A 25,849-nucleotide genomic window follows, 5' to 3' on the forward strand; every position below is an offset into this window, starting at 1 on the left:
TGTCACTAGAACACCCCTCACATCCAGCAGAAAAGGAATGCCTTCAGAGCTGTACCTGAGCAGTTTATATTTGGAAATGAAGGCTTTTGTGCATCCGTGCTGTGAACACTTGTAGGGGCGCTCCCCTTTGTGCGTGTAAGTGTGGACCGTGAGCTTGTCAAAGGAATCAAATATCTTCCCACAGAGTCGGCAAGGATAACTGTCTGGCTGCTTCACTTCTTTTCCCTTCAACAGTGAAGACCGACCATTTCTCCATTTAGGTATAAACCTCACGAGAGCATCACAAGTGCTTCCTGAGCTGGCACAGCTAAACTTTGCAGCAGAGGAACAGGAAATGGTCCCAAAGCATTGAGTAATGCTTTTGCCTAATGACGCTCCTCTCAGTTTCCCTTTGAGTTTGCTTTTTGCTTTTACAGGTCCCAATTTATTTGGTGGTCTGAACCTCGTAGGAAGGACTCGGTCTTTATGGATGCACTGGTGAGATTCCAGTAGAGCAAAAGTTGCAAAAGTGCTTCCACAACTGGAGCATATCCAAGGGTCTACAGGCTCTTTCTGCAATGAGAATAGAAACAGTTCTTTCTTATTGGCCATTCTAAGGAAAGGTCATATTCTTCTCACCGATCTTCACCTGGGCTTTCCCATATCCATTATTGTCTTTGGCAATAGTTACTTCTATGTACTACCACATAGGTGTTCAACTGACAGTAGATTCTCTCTAAGAATATAAACTTGAAGGAAAAAAAAAGGTTGGCTAAATACTGATTTACATGGTTTTGTTTAGCATTTACTGTAACAGTCGTAAGTCCTTCATCTTTGTTTATCTGCGCTTACTGAATTTCAAAGTCTCTACATTTGTTGCATTTATGAAATTACTTATAAAAGAAGCTGAAAATTGTACTTTAGACTGACATAATTTATCTGCTATTGCAACCTCACAAAAATGTCTGATTTTCTGCACACTAATGTAATTTAGGCATACAGGATTTCCCTGTGTTTTGGACAGACTACATGCTTTACCAGACAGCAATGGTCAATGTCTCCAGGAGAGGCTTCCTCACTTAGCTTGACATTTGGCATTAGATTTTCATTAACTGAATAAGAAACATTTTGGTTTTAGGGATCTCAAGCCTATCCTGAATTAGAGGTATTAAATTATTTCTGGTTTTTGGGGGTTTTTTATACAGTATATTATTTGGAAGTATTATTTCTGTGGAAATAAGAGCTCTATTGGATTCAGTTGAATTCACTTTAAATACTGACATTATAAAATTTCTAATAAAAAACAAATACAAAAAAACTCCAATTGCTGATGAAATGTACTTCTAATTAATACATGACAATGTACTTCCTCAGCTGTGTCTACCTTTTATGTAAGCTTCTCATAAACTGACTTTACTTTCCCTTGCTCCTGGGCTAGCTTGCTCTGGAGAGCATGGTGAGGCTGTGTCCACTCCAGACTGAGCCCTCCTCTCTGTTACTTGTGTCTGATGCTGTGGCTCTCTCACACCTTCCTTCTGGGGCATACTCTGAAGGCCTCATACGCCTTCTTGAAGAATGAATTCCCAGTTCATTTGTATTCCCTGTTTCACATTTCCTTCTAGCTTGAGTATCAATTTTCACAGCCATGTTTTCAACACTTAACAAGTTTTTCCTATCAATTTAAGGATTTCTGCTATCAGAGGGGAAGGTATTGGGATTAGAAGAGAAGGGTTGTTGCACAGGAAAGACTGAAATAATCAGTGGATAATCCGATCAATTGGTCAAGAGCATAACAAGGGGAAATGGTGAAAGAAGTCTGAGGCTGGACTGCTTGGTTATGCATGAATTAGTGCCAGTGTTTAGTCTTCCCAATACATCGAGCAGTGCCTCTTATTTCTAACTACATCTAATGGCTCCATTGGATTACAAACATAGGAGAGGAAGAGCAGCCTTTCTCTGAGTAGTTGTTTGGTTAAAACTGCTCTTGGCTTTGTGTTAGCCAACTACTCTATAGTCTAACCTTGCATGACCAGAGTTACATAAACAGAGAAAGCACGTAAATAAACTATAATTTACTATGTATAGTAATGGCCTGAATGCAGATTAGGGGTACTTACTGCTACTGGAGGCAAAGGACAGACATCTGATTCTTCTTTAATGAAGACTGCAGAAGCTTCCATAAACTTGGCGTAATCGGCAGCATACCATACTTTCAGTTCTGTGTGGGGTTCAATTGGCTGTGAATGGAAAAAATATAGCATATATTTACTTGTGCCTATTTTCCTAAACCAAATAATCTGGAAGATTGGAGGGGCTAGGGTGTGCAAGTTGTTGTCCTTACCCAAACTGCACTCTTTGACTCTGTCTAAATTATTGGTAACTTAGTTTCAAAATTCAAGCACTTTTTGTGCATTATTACCCACTGGGGCTTAACACTTTCTGTTTCTAAAAGCAGAATTGTGCAGAGATTTGCGGGGTAGGGGCAATAGCAGGAGGGATGCCTCAATCCTCATGACCTTTGCTCAGTGAGATGTATTTGTCTGTGATGTTCAGATATCCAGCAGTCTTTCCAAGCAATATCCCATGCCCATTCCTTGATGTCTGGAAGCCCACTGGACACAACACTTAACTACAGGGTACAGACAAAGGAAAAACCCATCATGAACGCACAACAACTTGGATGCCAAGCTGGATATGTCACACTGAGCATGGGTGCAGAGCCGATCAATATGTGGACTGCCACTCAAATTGGCATGTTTCCATGTGCTGGCTCTAATGTGTCAGGCTCACTAAGTGTGTGCTTTATTGTAACTCTCCCCTCCTTCCACTGAAGCCTTCCCCCACAGGATTAAGGGAGCCCATAATCTGCAGTCTCCCATCCAGTCATGCTTGCCCAAATCTTTCCTTGGACTGGACTATGACCTCTTCTGACAAATACTTTCAGTCAACAGAACAGCAAATAAAAGAGAGGAGTGATTACACTCACTGGCTAAAGATCTGTTAGTTCTTTAAAAGTAAAGGAGAAAACTAAACTTTGGGGTCATGATTTATATGACTCCTTGACCCTGTACACAATTTTCTTCATCTATAATAAAACCCAACACTGCTGCTACAGGGGTAGAGCCAAACTGCACTGTAGTTTGTAGTTTTATTTTAACTAAGCTAAACTTGTGTCACTGAAAAAAAAACCAAACTAGCCCAAGAGGAGAACAGCTGAGTCTTATTCTACAAAATGTGACATCATAAAATGCACTTATTTTATAACATCATTGTGGGATAAACATGGTAAAGACAATTTAGATTGTGAATGCTGACAGGTGAGGGATAATTTTCTGTATAATGTTGAAAACTGAATTTTTGGACTCCCAAGCACAAGCCTGCTCGCTAACTACAGTCAGTATGGGTTGGTTTTATGTTTTGATAACACCTGGCCTAAACAGAAATGGTACATGCTGTATTTTCCACTCAACTAAGGACATGAGGCAGAGCCATCAACTACGAGGCTGATCATGCACTGTGCTCCTCCACATAGTCTATTTTGATGGAGAAAACCAAGCTGTGGGGAGCTTCAGAGGTACAAAAGTCTAAGGATGTCCCACGACCTTGGCCAGTGGCACCTGAGACTGGTACCCACAAACAACTGCGCAGCATGACACTGTCATGACCTTCCACCCAAAATTACAGGACCAGCAACTATCTTCCCTGCGGGAAGTTGAAACCTGGTCAATGTGACCTTGGAGGGCAAGTGCATCTGTGTGTGAAATTGTCAAGTAAGGTAAGAGCTCTAATCTCAGTAAAACTGACATTAAACATCAGTATCCAAATCCACTACAAGTTGTCTTTTATTCTGTGCCATCTGTGAGAATAAAAGAAAACTACTACAGTGCCCATGTGAAACTATCCTGGGATCAAACAACAACTATGGATGATTTTTACTTTCTCACAATATATACCTTTTAAAAGTAGGGGCTGCAGCCATTAGGTCAACAAGGCAGCTAATGGTACTGTTAGTATGTCACTTACATGTATGCTTTAGTAGTTGTAGTTTCATGTCACCAAAATCCTATCTTTTTGTAAAAACAGTGGAGAAAGGAGCTGATCCTGTCCCCAACTTAACATACTCCATTAAAAATATCTTGAGAAAATATCTTCATAGTCAGCCCTAAGGCAGCCTCACAGCATGACAAGAAAGGTGTGCCTAAGTGTAGCACAAGGCTACTGCTTTCACTGACCTGGACAAAATCTGCAGGATGACACAGTACCGTGAATGATACTGGGATTCAGGAGAAATAAAACCCAAGTCATGCCCTATGATACACAGTACAGTAAAGGTTCCAAGACACATGCCTAACCCTAAGATACTCTTTGTGTGAGTATATAGGATACAATTCTCCATTAATGACAATAAGCAGGGTTCTGCTGAAGTCAGCAGAGAGCTGGTTCAATAGTACTTAAATTATACTGGAAATTGTAAGTTACCAGTTCATAACAACTACTTCTCGGAAAAGTTCATGTGCCCCAAATATAGTATTAGCAATCCTGTCAATCTTATAAGCAATCTTAAAATCATATTGAAATCTCAAATGGTATGGACTGCATGAGAATCTCAAACACAGCCTAAGTATGTCTCAGAATAGCATATACTGCTTCACATTTTTCTTTTATCCCCCTAATAATTATTTTAATATTAATCAAACCCCAAATATAAATTACTTTGAGGGTGTGAAATATTATCACTATTAACTTATTCTCTCAGCATCACTGTGCAGTAAATATTTTTCCTTACTGAGCAGGTGGAAAAATAAAAATGGAGAAACAACAGTAAACACTGCTATGGCACAGAAATGTGTGCCCAATGAAATTGAAATGCTGGATTTTAATTCCATAGTAACTTCTTTTGACTAATATCCACTCTTTTTTTTTTTCACATTTTAATGTTGTTCACCATGATACATAAGCATTATGTTCAACAGATAGACTTCAGTTTCCCAAGTACGCAAGAAAGTTATTTCTGATTAAAACAAACTTTGCCTGAGAAAGTGGACAAAACAACTAAAAAGACTGTATGTTCCAGTGTCATTTATAAATAGAGACCACTTTGTTCTCTCTCCACAGATAAAGATGCAGTCCAGAATCTCTAACATAAACTGACCATTTCATGTCAACACTGCATGTTGCTAAGTTATTGCTTAGTTATGCAGTTAAGTCTTCAGATTTAATGAGCATGGAAAATAGTACATAAAGATTCTGCTTAACACCCTGTTCCTGAGCACATGGTAATGTGCTCAGAAAACACTACATGTCCAAAACTGTAATAAAGCAAAGGAAATTGGTTTGTTATTTCCAGAATGAAGTACTGTCAAATGTAACAAGGCTAGATAATCTTACCATGTACCTATCTGGAACTGCAAAACTTTACTAAATGCAGTTTAAACACCACCATCAGGAATGATTTTTATGTTTCCCCCTGCTCAGTTTCTTCACTACCCACAACAGCAGGTACACACCACCTTTCCTGAAAAACCCCATACACTGCTTGCTTTACAATGGATAAAGTGATTTAAAAGGTAGTGTGCAATAAAGATCCAGTTGGCAGAATATAATCAATCTTTCATCTTTAAAAGAGTTGGTCTTTCAGAATCTTTGCTTATACATTTCCATTTGGATGACAGGTGAAGCAATGTCAGTTTAACTACCTTAACTGTTGTGAAGTAAACTTCTCCACAGTGCTGATAAGCCACAAGGGTCTGTTCTTCTTGGTTCCGGGCTAGCCGGACAAACATCATCCAGTTTCCACAGTCTTCATTGGGAGTGTCCAGAAAGTACTTCCCTCCATCTTTCAATACCTGAAACAAAGGGGAAGAATGAACATGATAAAACCAAGTCCTGCATAGAAGCACATTAGTTTTTTTAACTTGGAGTCACAGCTATCAGTTATTTACCCTGTCTTGCTCATATGTCCTTTGAAATTGTGGTTGTTTTGAAATAGATCACTCTTAAAGAATACTAACTGCAAAAGAAAGTGAGGAACGAATACCTGCTGAGTACCCTGCTACTAAAATAACTGTAGGGCTTTGTATGTACTTCCAGTTTATATTTCATCATTTTTATGTTATATAGAGATAATATTATAAGAACTAAGTGCAAGCAGGTAGAAAGATAAGCTTTATGCCTTAATCTACTTCCTGAGTACTTGATAATCTCAAACTTCAGTGCTGCTACATTTTTCATGGAACAATTGTATAACTTGTGTAATAAGTTCAGAGAGGTAACATACAATATAATGGCATTTTAACAGTCTTGTCTTTTTCCCCTTAACAAGCAAAAGTAAATACAAATGAACAACTGTGCCAGAAAGATCTCTTTCTTTTTGCTTTACTTCATTCTTCCCAGATTCCCTTCCAAGAAGATGCCTCTGTGAGGTAAATACTATTGTCTTCCAACAAGACAGTTGCTTTTCTGCAACAGTGTCTCAAACATTGACCAATGAAGCTGCACAACAGATGTGAGCACAGCAAGTATCTGTTCTACTAGCCATGTAACTGAGTAATTAATTGCAAAAAAAAGTTGCATTTCCATTGCTTCTGGGAACTATTTTATCTAACTGCATCACGTTTCCGATGAAAACACCTGCCTGTTGGACAAGTTTGGTCACATACTCATGCTAGGGAGAAGTCAAGGCAGCTACTGCTGTCATGTAGGAAATCTGGGACTCTAATCTCCTCTTCTGAAGAAACAGTCCATTCATCAGCCAGAGCTGTGCTTATCACTGTATACTTTTGAGCAAACGGTGCTGAGTGATAGAGGATAGGGTGTGGTTTACAATGGCTTGGTGAAGAGGAAGGAACTGGGTGCTTAGCTCATCCATCCATTGTTAGAGAAGTACGTTTTCTGTATTTGTAAGAATTAAAGTGTCTCATAAAAAGACTGAAGAAACTTAGTTATGGAGAAGAGCAAATCCTTTCTGGTGACAATATGTCATGAAAATCGCACAGATTATTCTCCTGGCAGTGTTATTCTCCTGGCAGATCATTCCCATGACTTCCATACGCAAATGAAGTTTACGGCAACTACTGAAGCTATTACTTTTGCTCTCAAACAGAATTATGGAAGTATTTTCTTCACAACATACATTGTTTTCTAGCCCTGAGCTTCCGGAGAAAGCTCATACAAAGACATAAAGCGTGTCACAGGACAGCTGCTGCCGGTGTCTCTCTACTGGGGGGTGAGAGGGCCTGATATGAAATACAAACTCTGGAAGAACCGTGATCTGCTGGGAAGTCCTGACAGAGGCTGTGACTTGACCATGGACTCGCTGTATGCCACAAGATGTGTGCTCAGGCATGACCCTGTGCAGCAAAATGCAAAGATTGGAACCTAGAGGATTACAATCAGCTATCACTCCCAAGGAATTCCTGTGGTAAAGGATATGCACGCCTAAGCTAGGCCAGTCCTGTGAGGCCACTATTTTTGCTGGATAAAGTGTGAACAATAGTGTCATGGTCCAGATGAGATGATGAGAATCTGCGTGTGCAGCAACAGATGGTACCAGCACTAAAAACCAATCTGACTAAATAAACTGAGTAGTGCACTGTGTGTCAAAGTTTATATATAATATAAATTAACACATTATTAAGAAATGTTTCCCCATCCCTGCACTGTTCCTCCCTACTAAGCAAGTGCCTTAGTGCATATTTCTGCCACCATCGCTAATCCAGTCCACAAACTCAAACCTCTCAGTGGCATGGTGTAAAGCACAAATCCTTTTGTGTTATCTGGGAAGACAGTTCAGTAGTCAGGCTCTGTGAAAAGTTTATTAAGAGCTGTTAGACTGAGAAGTCCAACATTCTGAAAATGGTAAAACTAGAAAGCAGAAAAGCAAAATTCTAGAAAACACAACATACAGGAACATTTTGGTACTTCAGGTTATGCTGTATTGCCTAATAATGTGATTTACACTCATACTTACAGATCAAAAGCACAATTAATTAACTTGATCAGTTGGCAAATTGACTGACTAAAATACATAAATACACGTGAACTGCTAAAGACATATACGCACTTCATAGAATGTCAGTGAGTTTTTACCTGCAGGACTAGCCTGCTCTCATCATAGCAGGTCAGTTTTGTAGACAGTCGACCAACATAAGGACCAAACTGTGTTCTCTTCTGTATTACTTTCTTTGCAAATACACCAAGGACTGTGAACAAAGAGAGACCAATCTAATATTAATATAGACATCACAAACTATTTCCTATACACTTACAGCTATGAAAATGGAGATAAACAAACAGTGCAGAACACATGGATTCTTCTTCTAGACAAGTAAGCCCTAATGTGAAGAATCTAAAAAGGATGTAAACAGGTACTGATATTTTTTTTTTAAATGGGTACTGCATTGAATGCAAAAGTGCCTAAAGTCCATGACAGGACATTAAACTGAGTATGCAACACAATAGTGTTGCTACTCTTCAATCTACAAACTCATGTTTTCATAGTTCTCTCCTTGTTGGCATAATCTGAGAGGTTGTTCTCTCCCGATATGAGTGGAGAGGATCTATAAAAACATAACATTATTCTGCAACACTCATATCAATGGAATGGCAGAATAGACACCTCGTCATTCTCTTTCTGAAATGCAGTCTAGGTAGGACTACTTTTACACAGGTACCTGTGGAAAATTTGTGCACTAAGGACATCTTTTCCTTGTTTGAGTCTGGGCATTTGAATTGCCTTGCCTTCAGAAGGAAACAACAGTATTTCCAAAGTATGAACTGAAGATGCTGCAAAATGTAAATTACCCCACTGTGATCTTTTGTGTTTGCAGGGGGTGGATGAGTGATATCATTTACCATTTTGTTTCTGACTTTTTATTGAGTACTCTTTCCTGTTTTACATGCTTAGGGTTAAAAAAAAAGTAGTAGTGCATGGCTGTTACTATTAGATACAAATTCAACATTAATTAAACTTGAATTGACTGAACAGACCTAGCTGGTTCCTCACAGCTAAATGTCACGCCAATTCTGGCTAATGTCCTGCCATCAGTCTGTGCTTCTAAGTTAGCAGAAATCAGTCATAAAAAACAGTAGCTGACTGTGAGCTTTAGCTGTGCCCAGCTGAAAATAAAGCAGTCTTCATACTGCTAATGCCCAATGATTATGCCTCATGAAAACAAGCCAGTGCTAGTACTTTTGCCTCCTCTTTCTCAAATGTGGGAAAAAGAGCTAAAATACTTACTCTGCTGGTTTCCAGCTCGCAGCTCCAACACTCGCAAAGTGAGGTAGTGAGGTAGGGTGAGACGGGCTCGGCTGGGAATAACCCTATCTTTAGCCCTGATGAGTGGTCCGTGGAGTTTGCATTCTCCTATAAGGCTTCTACCACAATCCTCACACCCTACAAATCCAGAAAAGGGAACCTGTTACTAAAAATGGCATACTACTTTCAAATTTAATCTCCTCTAATTTTGTCATCTTGAGAACACATCTGGAATTAGTAATGCTTTTCTTCACACCAGTGTTCTACATAAGTTAGTGAAAAGATTATCTGCAAGAACTGAATAAGGAAGGTTTGAAATAACACCTCCAGTCTGTGCATTCTCTTGTGTGCAAATTGTTGGGTCCTGACCTCCAAAGATTTATACATGTGTTCAATTGGAGATGTCACAAACTGTGCCTCTGAAGACTGAGACGGCAGCAAAACTGGAGCTCATTGTGTGTTCACCTATAAATCAAGGTGCATATATGAAATGCACCAGAAATGAGGACAAAGCTGTTAGTAACAACATGGCAAGGTTAGTCCCTTCCAACCTTACCCATTCTGTGATTACATAATCCTGTAATTTGCAGAGATCCAAGGAATTCAAGGAAGACTTTGTGTCTGCTGCACAGCCCATTCTCAGTAGAAGACAAGACCCAAAGTGTACCATGAAAAATAAGTATTGTGGGTCTTACAGTCACAACTCAGTTGACAATCGCGCAAGCGCAGCCTTCTTGCAGGCCTTGTTGCCTATGGAAATAAGGAAAAGGGGCATACCACATCTCCCAGTCGCTGGTTCCAATAATGACATCTGCAGGCTGAACACATGTACCATCCAGAGAAGTCATTAAAGAAAAATACATGTCTGCAAACTGACTTTCCCCCAGCACAGTGAGATATTTTTGGTTCAGTGCAGCTCAAACTGGTTGCCAGGGAAACTCATACTGAGCAGCGACACAACTGAGCAATGAGACTTTCCAGCAGAAGGTCATCTTGGCACTGCTGTCACAGAGGGCGATGGGAAAAAGGGGACTTCTTGCACAAAACATTTTTATAGACAGCAGAAACCAGACCAGTAAGCCAACAGTGCTTTACGACTGAGTTAAAAGGAAAAGCTGGTATTGGTCATCCATGACTACCTCATTTTGTTTTCCTTATGAAAACTCTGCTGAGCAAGTCTATTCAGTAAGCAACAATACAGAGCAGAGGAGGGGAGCCAGCACAGTCAAGAGAGTCCAAGGGAGCCACAGGACACCGTAGCAGAGACTGGGGCAGAAGAGGTGAGGCTTCACCACAGACAGGGGCTTGTAACCAAGGAGAGGTCAAGAGAAGCATAGAAAGCTCAGGAGACTTTGGCTGGGAAGACATCGGAGATGTCTTTGAGAAAGGACACTAGCACCATAAATGCCATTACATATTAAGGGTAGCTCAAAAAGGTTTTTGTTTGTAAACAGATGTAGGCACTTTTACACACCTTGATAGTCTAGACCAAAATCTCCCAAATAAGCTGGAAGTGTTCCTACCCAGTTCTTTGGGCTCTCCATCAATTTTAAATGAGGAGGTAGACCTGTGTGTCGGTCAGGCTGCAGGCACTATAATAGTCTGTATTTTTCAGTAATTTGGGGACCGCGGAAGTTTTCTTTTGCCATGGCTCCCAGGCTGCATGCCTGCACTATGAGTAGCTGAAATACATTACTTTTTTTGCAAGTGCTACAGATAAAGAACATGCCCCTCTACAGCCCTCACTTAAAATGCACAAAAACCAACAATACAGCTGCAAAGCATATTTTTCTTGTTATACACTGGTTTGTGTACCTGAAAGTCCTTTACAGCTAGGCTGCAAGAAAAAAACAACTTGGTGATTTAACTTAATTGGCTTTTAAATAGATTCCAGAAGTCACCCTTCTGAGGACAACAAAATTAGGAGGGCTTCCTGAGCTTACCTAGAATAATAGTAACTTTGTCTCAAGTCAAACAGCTCCTGCTTGGAGAGTCATTGTATGCAAACTGCCAAAACATATTACCAAAAGCAAAATGGAGACAAAGAACTGCTGTTAGAGGAAGGATGTGTCTAATCGTAAAGTACACGACCTTATCAATCCATGCCATACCTCTGTGATTCATCGCTACCAAGCTCCTGAGCAAACCTCTCAGCCTCCCTGGGGCAGTGCCCACCGCAGAGGCCCCAGGGTGGGCAGCTCACAGGTAGGCGGGAAAAGGAAAGCAGGGGAAAAGGGTATTCTTTGAATCGGCCTCCAAACTCAGCAGTAATGCATTAGCTAACCCCCTTAGTCCTCCAGATCCAAGACATAAGGTCTGAAATGATTCACACAGGTGGGTACTGGGGAGGCACTCCTCTAAAATCAGGGACTGCTTTGCATCAGAAGAGGTGTTGAGCATGCCACTGAGCTTAGCAGCCCCACATATGGCTCCCCAGGTAGCACATCTAAGCAGCATGACAAAGCCCTGAATGAAATTAGCTGCAGAGCTGGAAGTGCTTTTAAGCACCTTGGGACCTGGCATAGCTGCACGACCCCTTGAAATATTCAGAGCTGCCCAAGGCTTGTTCTAAGATTTTCTACGTTTTTTTTTTTAACATGGGACCTGAAAATAACTAGATTACTTAACTTATTTAAGAGGCATACTGGTATTACATTCACTGCACAGTATTTCTGACTCCACACCAACATGTTAGTACTCTGACTCAGAATTGCCAGGTGTAGCAGAACCACAGGACTGGAGCACCGCAAACAGAATAACTTCAGGGACTACCCTGGGGAACAGGGATCTTCGTAATTTCTCTCCCCAAAACTAACAGTGGAAAACGGTCAAGTTGACAATCTTCCTCAGAGATAACTACAGATCAAGTCATGATCCTTTGTATATCAGTGCTAAATTACTGATGCCATTGGTGAAGGAATGTACATATAGCTGCAGCACGGCACTGGTTTGCAAAGCTTACACAGATTTTATACCCCTTTTTACCTTGGCTAATTAAGCAAACTGCATTTTTTCAACAACAGCCTCAGAACTCACTCTGTTTTGAAATATCAAGCATCCAGCCATGGAATCAACACACACTTTGTTGTATTAGCACTAGAAATGAAATACACTTGGTTAGAAAAATCATTTTCTGTGAAGAAGATTTCTTCTGCTTTTTGTTGGGCACTTTAGTACCTCAATGCTTTTGCAGTTTTCTTGCTCCCTTAAACTGTATTTACACAAACAAAATTAATGGGCTCGAGGTCATGTGCAAGCATGCAAGAAAAAGTAAAACTGCCACCATTCCTCTGCTTTGCTGTGATTTAGATGAGTAGGGAACAAAAAGAAATAAATGAGATTCACAGGAGTTACAAGCTGTTAAAAAACAGATCGTGTCATTTACTATACCTTTAGAACAACAGTGCTATATTGTCCCCTAGAGGGTATTTCTTCATTCTTTCTGCCTTTGCAGTGATTCTGAAAAACTTCCAAATCATGCTTTTTTATCTATCTAGAGATACAACTACACAAGCTAACAAATCTTGTAGCTGTTAAGATTTTTACTTTGCTGAACTTCACTGCAGCAGGGAGGAGACAGGCATACAGAAGAGCCTGGCACAGGTGCAGGTGCAGACTCTGACCAGGTTGCAGGTGTGCAGCCACCACCGTAATCGCAAGGACAAGGTGCTCACCCCCTACAAACTGCCCCTGGAGGGGCTAACAGAAGGGCATATCTGTACACCCCAACCCTCGTATCCCTGTGCCTGAATCTGCTTCTCCCAGCTATTGAGAGGCATGGTTGGCAGCAGCCATGGCTTTCCCTGGCTCTTTGGGTCATCAGAAAAGTGAGACCCACTGCCTGCAGGATGCACTCCGACCACATGAGCTGACCGAACGGTGGTAGCCATGTTCCCAAGGAAGTGAATGGGCTGTGAATGTGGCTCACCTGTACCGTCCTCACCATGCTGGTTCTTCCCCCCAGTCCAGGTCTAGGTGACAGTTCTCCTTTGCTTCAGGCTATACACCCTGGCAGCGTCAAGTGACCAGCCTGCCTCGCCCTCCAGACGACTCTGGGGCCAGCCACGCTGCACAGGGACAAGCTCCCGCAGCCAACAGTAGCCAAGCTGGCACAGTAGCTTGGGCAAGCTGGACTTGAGCACAGTCAACAAACTGGTTTCCAAAACAGCAGCACTGTCGAGTACTGTGCCACCCCCACAGGCACAAGCCCGGCCTCGGGGAGAGCTCATTAGCGTGGGCAAGGAGCCACAGGCTGCAGTTACACAGAGTCTGCTGCAGAGATAAGAGGAGCTATACATAACCATACTAGGAACTACAATCACTGTCATGATAGCTCAGACATGCCACCAGCTCCTTAACCAATCAGCAGCAGAACATCACTTTTTAAAAACAGTTTGCTAAAAATTAGATGCCTATCAGGATGTCCTTCCTGCGTTTTCTCCAACCTCTATTTTCAAGAGAGACTTTACAGTACCTGAACACTTCAGTGGCCCACAAGATGCCTGTGGTACAATTATGTTCCCTGTGAAGGCAGAGGTAAATCGTTCCTTCTAGAACGTCCACTTTGAGCAAGAAACGATCGGCGTCTGAGCAGCACTTGACATTTGCTGTGCTGTTTTGCAGCATTAGAATTAGCTCCCATGAGCAGAGGGAGCAAAGATCAGTGTACACAACAGTCCAAATCCTAGACTAATTACAATCATAAGATTTGCATAGCAAACAACAGTAATTTATCCCAGAGTAAAACTGTACTGCTCCGTTAGCCTTGTTCAGCTTTCACATAGAGGAACGCTGCAAAAATACCATCTGGATGTTTTCTGTCCAAGATGCTTTGCACATATCAGTCTTGGTCCTTCTTACTCAAAGGTGTGTGAGGTGGTGCATGAGGGTTTCCTGCCCTGTGGTTTGTTCTGCAGCACTCTGTGCTGGAAAAGCTTAAAAGCCTTGTTCTACAGTATAATTTATTTGGCAAAAAAGTCAAAGTACTCAATTAGCAAATAGTTAATCACAAATTATTTTCCCATTATTGTGGGCCACTGACACAATTCCCACTGTAAAGAAATGTTTAGGAAAGAAGCCTTATGTGTCCTAAGTTTGATGTGCAAAATGAAGCTCTTAATTAATAATTTATCCCATTTATATTAAGGTAAAATAGAACTTGCTATAATTACCATAATGCAGAATGTCATGTTAAATTTTCTACTGACTGATCTTCACTTTTTAACTATAATAACTGATCCCTAATCCAGCATCAAAATAGGTAAACATTTCTTCAACGTCTCCTTTTCACGTCTGTGTCATACATCAAAACCTTGCATTAACAGAGAGGTACAACTGCTCAGCTCTGCATGAAAAAAAAAGAAAAAAAATAAATCAAGAAACCACACTCCAGGCTGACTTTGCAATCACAATTGCTCACCCGAGCAAAGACTGAAAACTTGCACTTTTGTGTTTGACACAGTGTATTATTTGGGAAGCAGGTACTGCATTTTCCATAACCCTGCACCCAAAACAACACCACCTGCAAAAAGAAGGGGGGGGGGGGGGGAAGAGATTTACTCTTACGCGCTTAAGAGGGAAACTTTATAGATTTCAAGCAGTGAGTTCCCACGCCTTTGACACACGAAGACCACGAAGCCTCGCAGTCTGCCTGGTGGCACCAGCAAGGACACTGTGGATGTGCTGCTAAGGCAGTATCAGCTCCTTACCAAGGCCTTGTGCTGGTCACTGCCATGCCCAGGCTTTCTGGTGAGTGGACAGGAGCTCCTGAGATGCAGATGGAGGGGGAGGAGGAGTCCTGCTCCTGTGCAGGAGTGAGCAGCACCCTGCACGTAAATGCCTACACCCATTGGGGCCCCCTCTCCCTGGGAAGGAGAACAGTAGGTGGTTTGCAAACATCCCAGAAATCATTCTTAACATTAAACATATTCATGGGAACATGACCTCATGCTCCTAAAATGTAAAACTTTAAAAATGAGTTACTATATTTGGAGACAGAAACAGAGAAAGAGAACAGCAAACATGCCTTACTGCCACCCCACCCCATACATTCAGTCAGGCTGGCAGGTCGAGCTAATTCCCTAAAACGGGGACCCAGCACTGCAGGTGAACCCAGCCCTCAGGCATCCTGACCCAGCCACTGATCTGCAGTGACGCTTTCCCTCATCTCACCTCCAACCTCCCCGTGTCTCTGTTTTTGTTCCCCAGAAGAATGAAGATTCAGAGGGAGGGCACATCCCTGGGTTTCCAGCAGTGGAAGATCATCTGTCAAGGCATCTGCTCCTTCCTCACGGTAGTACAATCTTGACAGCACAGCTGTTCTTATGGAAGAATGCCTCTAAGAAGGGAGGCTCAGCACTAATTTGACTATAAAGAAACCTTCTAACACAAAGCACAAATGCATTTTCCTGGCAAACACAAGTTCCAACATGTAAAATCTTCAGAACTCCAAAACTATTTGTTATACAAACATATACAAGATAACAACAACTATGATTCATTACTAGTTCCTAATAGGGAGTAATCATGATGACAGTCAAGCACATCTGGGAACAGTTAAGTTTTTTGCCTGGTGGCCACGAAGTACTACAACAGGCATAGCCAGAAGGAATTTAACCAGTTTCCCACAAAAAGTTAGTTTCACACCAATCCCAGTGAGGCTACTGTGCTCCTTCTGTCTAGAAAATCTTAGCAAAACAGTTAGAGAAGCCTCAAGGATCAGAGCTGGGCTGTGAAATTTAGCAGTTTCAGCAGGTTTCCGTGAAGCCTGTGCAGGAAAAGCATCTCTGTGCTCTGCTTTATCTTACAAACTTCCCAGCTAGGAGGGAAAAAAGTTACCTCCACTGCTTGAACACCTGAAAGGGCAGCAACTTACAAGTCTTTTCTATAAAATTAGAGAAAAAAAACCCTAAGAAACCCACAACACACAAAAAAAACCCCCAACAAACCAAACAGCGGGGAAAGTATGTAGGTGCGTTTATCACATTTAACTTTACTGCAGTTTGATCAACTGATTTATCAAAGTTCTTGGTAGGTTCATTCATCTAAAAATGACCTGAGGTCAAAAAATTCATAGATTGATTGAAAGTTAATTTAAAAAATAATCTTTTGCTCGTTATTCTTGGTATAAAACGTACGTGTCACATTTCCAGTACACCACATGGGGTTTGGTTGTTATCAGAACCCATATACATAACTACTACAGTTCAAGTGAAATCACCTCCTGTAGTTTACATTTAATAGCTTCTAATCAGCACAAACAAAGAGACTTCTCTCATTTCTAAATGCCGAACACATTTCAAACAATGAAATTCAAAAATACAGTTGGATTTTTCAGGGGTTTTTTTCCCTTCTCTCCCTCTCCCTCCACTGTTTGAAGTCATATAAAATTAGACCCAGAAACAGGAAAGGAAGTTAACAGCAAATTCGCAGACACAACTACAATATTTTTACGAGAAAGAGCCTCAGTCAGCATAGCGTGGTCCTACAAAATGCCCAGCAAGAGCCTCCTAAGATCAAAGCCTTCCTGATGCACTCTGCTCATCTTCTCCAGCAGTCAGACCTGGTGCAAGGCTGTGGCTCCTTGGCTGCAACACCTTTGTCTTGCTTTAGGTCTTCCCTAGCACTGTTCAAACCACGCCGCTTCTGTACTGCAGGTAGCAAAACTAAAACCCCCTGTTCACAGAAACACAGCCAGCTATCAAGAGAGTCATATTCAAACTGCTTATAATCACCATGGGGCTCGTGAGCCACATATTGGACTCCCTAATATACATCTCCCACAGCACAGGTTCGACCTATGAAAGCTGAAGAGGCTTTCATTGGTCACAAGCAAAGAGGCCTTTTGGGGAGATTTTTGACAGGCTGGTTGATTTATTTTAGTGTCAGACCTTTTAGTGGAGAATGTAAATGCTATCGCGGCAATTTAACACAGACACCAGAATTTTCCATCTTTTTACTAGCAGGAAAAAAACCCAGGCACACATGTCTTCCTAAATGTATGTATGTATAAATACACATGTACACAGCCACACACACACACTATATCAAGCACATTAATACAGTTGACAGTTTTACTGATGGCAGGTCAACACCATGGTTTCAATTCTGATAAACAACGTGCAGCAATTGTAATGACTAAAGCTTAGTACTAATTAGTTGAAATATTTCCAACCCTTGCAAGATTCCCTTAAAAGGGAACCTTAGACTGGGTCTCTCTCTCCATCACTGAACTTGGTTGTTACTGCCCACCAAGTCCAAATGCTGTGTGCAGGAGACTGGTGGAAGGCTTGGTGGCAAAAGCTACCTCTCCTTAGGAAACCAGCCCAAATCGATTCTTGATTTTCCACGCATGACACAACTTTCAACATAGACTTGCGGGAACCTTCCCAGCAAAGATACTAGCAGGTGGGATATATTTCCAGCTGTTTACTAAAAGAAAGAACCAGGCAGGTAGACACGTTTTGGAGGAGGAAATATGAGTTTACTGTAGGATGCAACAAGGAAGCCTGGCATGACAGAGCGAAGAGATATTGTATTCATCCCACGGCTGGAGAACTTGAAGTCTTTAGAGGTAGTTATAACAACATGAAGCAAGCCACAGCTACTGGGAATAACAGTGCAGTGCAAAAATGATGTGACCCATTTCTGTAGGTGCACGTCTGTGCACTTAGCTCTACTGATGTGCAAGTAGCCACATTATGAAAGAAGGAAGTCCATGGGGAGAAGTGTATACACGGAGACATAAGACTGGTTGGAGCTGTAACCCTGGGGTCTGTCCTGAAAGAATACTCCAATGCATATTACATTCAGTGGAAACTATGCCTGAATAAAACTGGAAAATCAGTTAACTTCCTCAGTGAACCACCCAAACTTCCTACTGATATTCCAACTCATCCAAGAGAAATTTTTTTTTTTTTTACTAATGAACCCTAATGTATATATTTAAAATATTAAAATGAAGGAATCTTCTTTTAAAAGCATTGGTTTTTGTAAATGAAAGGTCATTAACAGCTTGGTAGAACAGCTTTAGCTCTTATTACCCATCCGCTTCATAACAGAGGATACTGCCAACAACTTCTGTTATTCCCTGCCTCATTTCCAACACGAAAAGCATGCTTGATTCCCAGTTCCTCTGGGAAAAAAAATGACCCTGTTAAATTATTCTCCTCTTTTAAGGCGTGATTTCTTAAAAAAAAAAAAAAAATAGGCACTGGGAAGCTCTGCTGCTGAAAAGACACCAAAATGTATTTCTGTGAAAAAAATACGCATGCAAGCGTTGTATCTACATTTCCATTTACTTGTTTTCTTTTTCCTAAGATCTAACATTTATTTGTAATTTTTCTACACTAAAGACTGTTAATGGGAACCACAAGATGATTACCTAATGTCTTGACTGATACTGTACTAAAGAAATTAGGTCCACCTGAGCTTCTTTAACAGATTGACTAAGAAAGGATAACAAAATTGGCAGCAACAGAGTAGGCAGAAGTACAGCACATTTTCCTTACAATGACTATTCTCCTCAGGCATAAGGACAACCTTCACTCTGCTTTCTAAGAGTAATATAAAAATACAGAAATACAAAGAACATGATTATAGATTATTATAGAAGAACTACATGAGAGTTGCAAAAATTTGTGGGTTTAGAAAAAATCGCAGACTTTTTCCTACAGATGAAGCTTTCTAAACTCAGATTATAAATATATCCATAAAGCCCTATTTATTCTACTGCTGACAGTCATCTCAGTTTGAGATCAAATAGAATTCAAACACTTTTCCTATATTTCTGATTAATTTATAGTTTCTTTTAATTATTTCCAAAAGTCACACACACAATAGTAACAGTAGTCTCTATTACTAGAATCTAAGAAGCAATCTTGCAATGCAAAACTGCAAGGAATTTGTTCCTGTTTTCATACCTTCCTAGCTCGAAGAACAAGATCAAAGGATGGTAAATGCATCACCTTGGGGGACATGCACCCTTCCTCAGATTTGTATATGTGTAACTCCAGTCATTTAGCGTATATATTTAGTTTGAGCTGTGTATGATTACATATCCCACCCTGTACTTGGTATATTTTGCTCTGTTGGTTGGAAATCAAGTATTTTATACTTCTTCCACTTCAACATTGCCAATAGGTTACAACGATATTAATATTTTGTAAAGATCCTTCAAGTTAGAAGAGGCAAATGGAAAACTGTGATAACAGAACATCCTTATGCACCTCCCCACACATCTGGTTAACCACCTTCCAGTCCAGTAAATTAAACATAACACACTCTGCCTTGTCTTATCGCCCAAGTAACAGAGAACAAGTGCCACCTTCCGTGTCACATATGAATCATCTACTTTCTTTTCCATTATACCAACTAAAAAAGCCCCAATCAACTGAGCTTTCCACAACCGTAATTCTTTTCTATTTGCACCATTAAAAGTACCCAGAAACCCTCCCCAGTCAACATTTTCATAACATATCTAGATTACAGCATTAAAAGAACCTACAAACGTATCTCCTGTGCAACTTAAATGTTAACTTTAAATTAGCTTTATATTTTAATGGCTTCCAATGCCTATCATGCATAAATACACTTAAGTGAGGTCTAAAAACAGTCTTGATCCATTTGGATAACAATAATGTCAACAGAGCCCACAAACATCATATCTGCCTGCTTGAGTTCAGTGTTTTTACATCTTTGTCAAAATTGTAAATGCATTTGCTTTCTTTTTGCCTTTCCCTCTAAAAATCTTGGAAACTTAATGAAAAGCCACAAGCAAACATGTTGATGCTCTACAGTAAAACAATGTATTTTCATTTCAAGGATCACAAAGTAATCTAAAGAAAGCATGTTTGCATATGGAGCCCAAACTCTTCCAAGAAAAACAGGTAAGTTATCTGCTGGGAGAAGAGCAAAATGAGACAAAACCTAGTAAGATTACTAGCTCAAAATCTCTCAAAGAAAAAATACCAGACTGAGGAACACAAACTATTCCAACAGACCATGAAACTTCCCAAGCACTTCCCCTGAAATGAGGGGACTACTCAAGAGTTTTCAAACTACTGCACACATGCACAGACACTTTAAATCAGGTTTGCAACATAAACACAGCAATTCCTACTGCCATGTAAGAACAAGGCAGCATGATGGCAATTATTCTGTTCAGAGATTGCCCTTACACTTAAACTAACAAAGGAAGAAATAACATTACCTAATTTTTTTTCCTGCAATCATAAGTGGGCCACACCTGGAAGCTGTAGCTGCATGAGCCCAGAAATCTTTTTCTTCAGTCACCACAGAAACTAATATAGGAACTCTAGTGATTTGTTCTCTTGTTTTCAGTAAAAAATTTACATATGAATTACACACCAAATTCCTTCAGTCTAATAAACTGTTCTGAACTTACATGAAGAAAATACTGTTTCTTCGTTATCATCCTCCTCTTGCTACTCTTTGCTGTCTTTCCAAAAAAATTGTACATTTAAAGCCAGCAGCAAGCATAGGGGTAAGTCTATCTCTTGCCTTGATTCCATGCATGGAAACAGAGGTTTGGAAATATATCCTTACATTTCAAAGGATTTTAGATTCCCAGATTTCCTGCCAGACAGGCCTGTTTATTAGTCCCTGCCTTGTGTGTAAGTATTAACACAGCAATCAGTCAAGAAATCATCTGATGCCACTGGGCTGATTCTCAAAGGCATAAAAAAATTGCATATAATAGCCTACATAAATTACTGATGCTCAGGACCTGACTGGAAGACTGAAATACTGAATTATTTTCTATTATTTTTCATATTCATTAATTACCATTAGATAAAGAACAAATGAGCACATATAGAGGCTAGAAACAGCATATGAGTCTCTTATGTGTTTCCCGTGACAGAATACAATTCAAATATTGGTTTTGCACTTAAGAACAGAAACGCAAACATTTCATAATTTCGCTGTGTATGGGAAATCAAAACAAACCTTACCTTATTTAAAATATCAATTTTAGTAAAAAGTCAGGCTATGCTAGTACAGGGTGGCAGGAACCATGCCATCTTCCTTCAGCAGATTTTTCCAAATGCCCCTCTGTTCAACTAAGTCTAACTCCGCTCTGTTTTGTTTCCCCAGGAGGACCCATTCAGGACCATGTGCTCCTTTTCAGCTGTCAATAAACAGAAGCGGTGAATTCCCCAGTGCTTCACAAAGCTAGTTAGGCATAGCCATTCATTTCTTTGGGAAAACAGGGCATTGATTTCAGCAAATTCCCAGGGAGCAGCTACAACAAAGAGATCAAAGATCCACCTCCTTTCCTGCCTGGCTTTGGCCGGCTGGGCTGAGAGGAGCAGCAACAGGTTTCGGAAGAGCAGGCTCAAGCCCCACTGACCACTGCATGCTCCATTCACACCCGTCATCTTCCTACATTCCTGGAACAGCCCCTGGCGCTAACCGTGACAAAACCCTACATTCACACAGCATAATATACTGCACACTAGTTCATCCAAGGATAAAAAGAAAAACAAGCTCCAAGGGAAGTCCGCTGCTTCCCCAACCAGTCGAGCCTCAGTAGCTTCCAGATTTTCCATAAACTTTTTTTTTCTTAGCTTCTCCATCTCAAACAGAGAAACACTTGCTACCTCAAATTTATTGTGGTGAAAGTTCACTGGAATGCTGGCTTTTTAGGTTTATTTCCATGAGTTTGAAGACTTAGCTGCTGGAGTTTGAGGTCTAGTTGCAGCAGTCCTTGTATTGTGCAGCCATGATATTTTCTTTGTGCAATTTGCCCCACACTGCAGTGTTTTTTTCCCTAGGAAACTAAGGGGGTTTGTTCTGGTTTGGTTAGATTTTTACTTTTTTAATTATACATCTTGTCTTCATTAATGTGACCTGGAACAAGATTTTTAATGCTAGAATTTGACCTTGTATTGAACCAAGCATTAGTAAAAGATGATGCTGTGGACAAGCTTAAGGACTGGTGGTTAGGCTACATATCTACTACTAAACAGTAAGAGACAGAGACTGGTTCTTAGGTGTGGAGACCACTTGGCATCAGCTCCACATGTCTAAATGCTCCTCAACTCCTTATCTGTTCCCCAACAAACAGTTTGGTTATATCCAAACCTGGAACACAGTCTGGTAGATATTATCCAAAACACACCATAGTGTTGCTTGCTAGTATAGGGTAGTACTGAGCTCATGGGCAGGCTCTGAAATATTTATTCATATAAATACAGACATAAAGATCTAGAGTCACTTCACATCTGTACAGATCTGCTGTTTTATTCTTTAGCATCCTCTTGTGCACTGACATTTTACCAAGGCACTGCCTGGCTGTCACAAGTCCCACATGCCCATGCACTCCCACCAGCTGGAACTTGTAAAGGCCCCTCAGCACTGGTACTGCCTCAGGGCCATTCATACATGTCCAAGTGAGGAGACAAATGCCTATCCCACTAGCATGACTGAGTATCACAGGACTTGGCACAGTGCAAGCAGTACAATACTGAGAAGACCAGGGACAGGTGGTAGGGATGACTGACCATTGCACAGAAGATAGCTGAGGACACCAAGAAATACAGAACTGCAGAATTATCGAAGTTGCAAGAGACCTGTGAAGATCAACTAGACCAGCCTCTTGCTGAAAGCAGGCCCTTAAATAGCATTACCCAGGGCCTTGTCAAGCTGTATCTCGAATATGTCCAGTGAGGGACACTCCACCACTTCCCTGGGCAGCCTATTTGAGTGTTTAATCAATCCCACAGTAAAAATGCTCCATGCATCCACAAGCATCTCCCCTGAAGCAACTTGTGACCATCACCTCTTGTCCTGTCAGTACATACTTGGGGAAAGAGTGCTTCCAACTCCTTTTCCCTAACCACCATTTTGTACTGGAAGACTAGTACTATGACTAGATTCCCTTGAACCTTCTCTTCTTTGAGCTGAACACATCCAGCTCCTTCAACCTCTACTCAGGTGACAACTTCTCTAACCCGCTGATCATCAGGAGAAACATGAGAGAGGTACTGAGCTGAAAAAAGAAAAATGAAACTGATAGGGCATAAAATTGCTATAACAGACAAACCAGCTTAAACATGTTAGCACAGTTGAGGAGTCTTGACCCCAAGTACTGTGCAGCCACCCTTCCCTCTCTCCATTCTTTAACTTTTCACTCCTGACAGCAATTCTGCCTGTTGTATACAATACAGTCAAGCATATCACATGCCTTATTTTAGAGTTCTCCCTGTATCCAAATGGCATTTAAGCATGCCTCAAAATTGCCAGTTCACACTTGAAGCTCAAAAAATGCACAAATAACTTAATCTTGAAGTACAGATATAACCCCCAGAGATAACTGTTGCCACTCAGCCACTGATGGGTTTATATTTATTTACTGAATACAATTATTAATGAAAAAAAATATTGTTTTCTTTGTTCCTCTGGGGAAGTATTAAGGAACAATCAAACGGGTTTCTGAAATTCCCCTCTTATACTGCACAGGGTACAGCTGGGCAGCCCTTGGAAGCAATGATAAAAAATGGCAGCTGAGGCACTGGAGGGACTCCAAAAGAAAGCATGTAGATCAGATCTATAAGCATAGAAAATGTGCTTAATGCTTCGGATAGCTTAAGCTGGAGTGAGAGAGTGTGAGTATCGGGGAAACGTGGGCAGCAGTCTTTTGTGGTAGTTACGACAGCATAGTATAACGATATGTCATTTGTATATTCTTTTCTGTTAAAAAGAAGGATGGATAATAGCGATGAGGCACGAGATTTGGATACGACTGGGATAATGATGCATTGGAAACACAGGAGTTAAATTCACAAAACGATTTAAAAACCCTGAGCACATCACTCTGTAGTAATCTGGGATGTATTTGTGCCAAAGATAGATAAAACATTTTAGACAGAATTGTAATTTTAAGTCTCAATGAACCAGTCTGTTCTTATACTTGGGCCAGATTTTTACAATTTTACTCATATTAAGTCATGCTTTACTCCAAGAATAATCCTGTTGATTATAATGGTAATATTGTTCGACAGATGTCTCAGAAGAAACACAAATGTAAAAGCAGACTTTATACTTCAGATAAAAGACATCAATCATGAGTACATCTGGGAATCTGATAAAAACATATGGTGCAAAAAAATCACTGTGGGATAATGGAAATGTACTTACAGAGCAGGTCTGTTGACATGTTTACAGATCAGGCAAAGGAAACCTACAAAAAATAAATGAAAAAAGAATTATCAGTTTTCTGACCTAGCACTATTCAGGTTTATATCTCATGCTAGTAATCATATGCATTGTCTTTTAGTTCTTTAGGAAATAAGGAGGATATATATACAGAAATCTAACAAGGAAGAATTTTATCTTGCAGAAAAAAAGAATAAATCCATCTAATTTTTTATTCCTTAATAACTGATTCCGCTTCATTTCACAGACAATGTGAAGTGACAATATTAATGTAATGCATTTTAACTAAGAGCAGTTCACTGTAACTCACATCTTCATTAACATTTATTATTAAAACAGAATTTTCAGGCATCATGTATTCTACCCCATTGCGTGCCATTCTGTGTTTAAGCCTGCTATTTCTGGTATTCGTCCTAACAGTCCTGATCCTTGCAGAGTCAAAAAAAATATTAACCAAATATAGGACAAGACATTTAATTTGCTCTCTTGAAAGACTTCTGGAGACCTCTAATTTTCTGCTGAACTAATTTATCTTGTTCTCTTCCCATTCATCTGCTGTTTTTTGACTGAAATTTTACTATAAGCATACAGGAACAGAGTCTGAGTCTTCTGTAGCTGTCTGAGCAGTCTCCAGCATAGCAGGATCCCAATGAGTGAATAAGGCTACTTGGAGCAACAGAAATAATAATGCATGTAATAATAAGGGAACACACAAATAACAGTACAAATCACATCAATATATGCCATTTTATGTCATGTACAAAACTCGAAAGTTTCAGGCAGTGTTTGAAGTTGTGTGTATATGAATTAAGAGTGAATGAAAGAGGTTCAACTAGGTGGAGTACTGGGTCCTGCACTTGGGTCACAACCCCATGCAGTGCCACAGGTTTGGGGAAGAGTGGCTGGAATGTGGCCTGGCAGAAAAGGACCTGGGGTTGCTGGTTAACAGCCAGCTGAATATGCGCCTGCAGTGTGCCCAGGTGGCCAAGACCAATGGCATCCTGGCCTGTATCAGCAATAGCGTGGTTAGCAGAACTAGGGTAGTAACCATCCTCCTGTACTCAGGACTGGTGAGGTCACACCTCAAATCTTGTGTTCAGCTTTGGACTCCTCACTGCAAGAAAGACATTGAGGTGCTGGAGAGTGTCCAGAGAAGGGGAACAGAACTGCTGAAGAGTCTGGAGCACAAGTCTTATAAGAAGTACCTGAGGGAGCTGGGGGTGTTTAGGCTGAAGAAAAGGAGGTTCAGGGTGACCTTATCGCTCTCTACAACTACCTGAAAGTAGGCTGTAGAGAGGTGGGGGTCAGTAACAAGGGCAAGAGGAAATGGCTTCAAGTTGCACCAGGGGAGGTTTAGACTGGATATCAGGAAAAATCTCTTCACCAAAAGGGTTGTCAAACATTGTGACAGGTTGCCCAGGGAAGTAGCTGAGTCCT

The 25,849-nt window shown here is 40.7% G+C and overlaps 1 protein-coding gene across 5 annotated transcripts in view; it reads right to left on the reverse strand.

The window, feature by feature from the left end:
• Positions 1–25,849, reverse strand: part of PLAGL1 (PLAG1 like zinc finger 1) — a 50,607-nt gene that overhangs the window by 5,962 nt on the left and 18,796 nt on the right. Inside the window, exons 2-7 of one of the 5 annotated variants that reach the window (XM_027633404.1) lie at positions 24,395–24,437; positions 9,218–9,373; positions 8,068–8,180; positions 5,676–5,825; positions 2,097–2,216; positions 56–552 (exon numbers count right to left, since the gene is read on the reverse strand). In XM_027633404.1, coding sequence (XP_027489205.1) covers positions 56–552; positions 2,097–2,216; positions 5,676–5,825; positions 8,068–8,180; positions 9,218–9,373; positions 24,395–24,413 — 1,055 coding nt within the window. In that variant the 5' untranslated portion in view covers positions 24,414–24,437. Of the gene's footprint in view, positions 1–55; positions 553–2,096; positions 2,217–5,675; positions 5,826–8,067; positions 8,181–9,217; positions 9,374–13,163; positions 13,314–13,709; positions 13,812–21,207; positions 21,332–24,394; positions 24,438–25,849 lie in introns of those variants that run through there. The other 4 variants (XM_027633415.1, XM_027633422.1, XM_027633409.1 and 1 more) reach the window with 4 other exon arrangements.

This window comes from Corapipo altera, unplaced genomic scaffold, assembly GCF_003945725.1.
Source record: "Corapipo altera isolate COAL_440 unplaced genomic scaffold, ASM394572v1 2b, whole genome shotgun sequence".
In the NCBI taxonomy this organism is placed as follows: Eukaryota; Metazoa; Chordata; class Aves; order Passeriformes; family Pipridae; genus Corapipo; species Corapipo altera.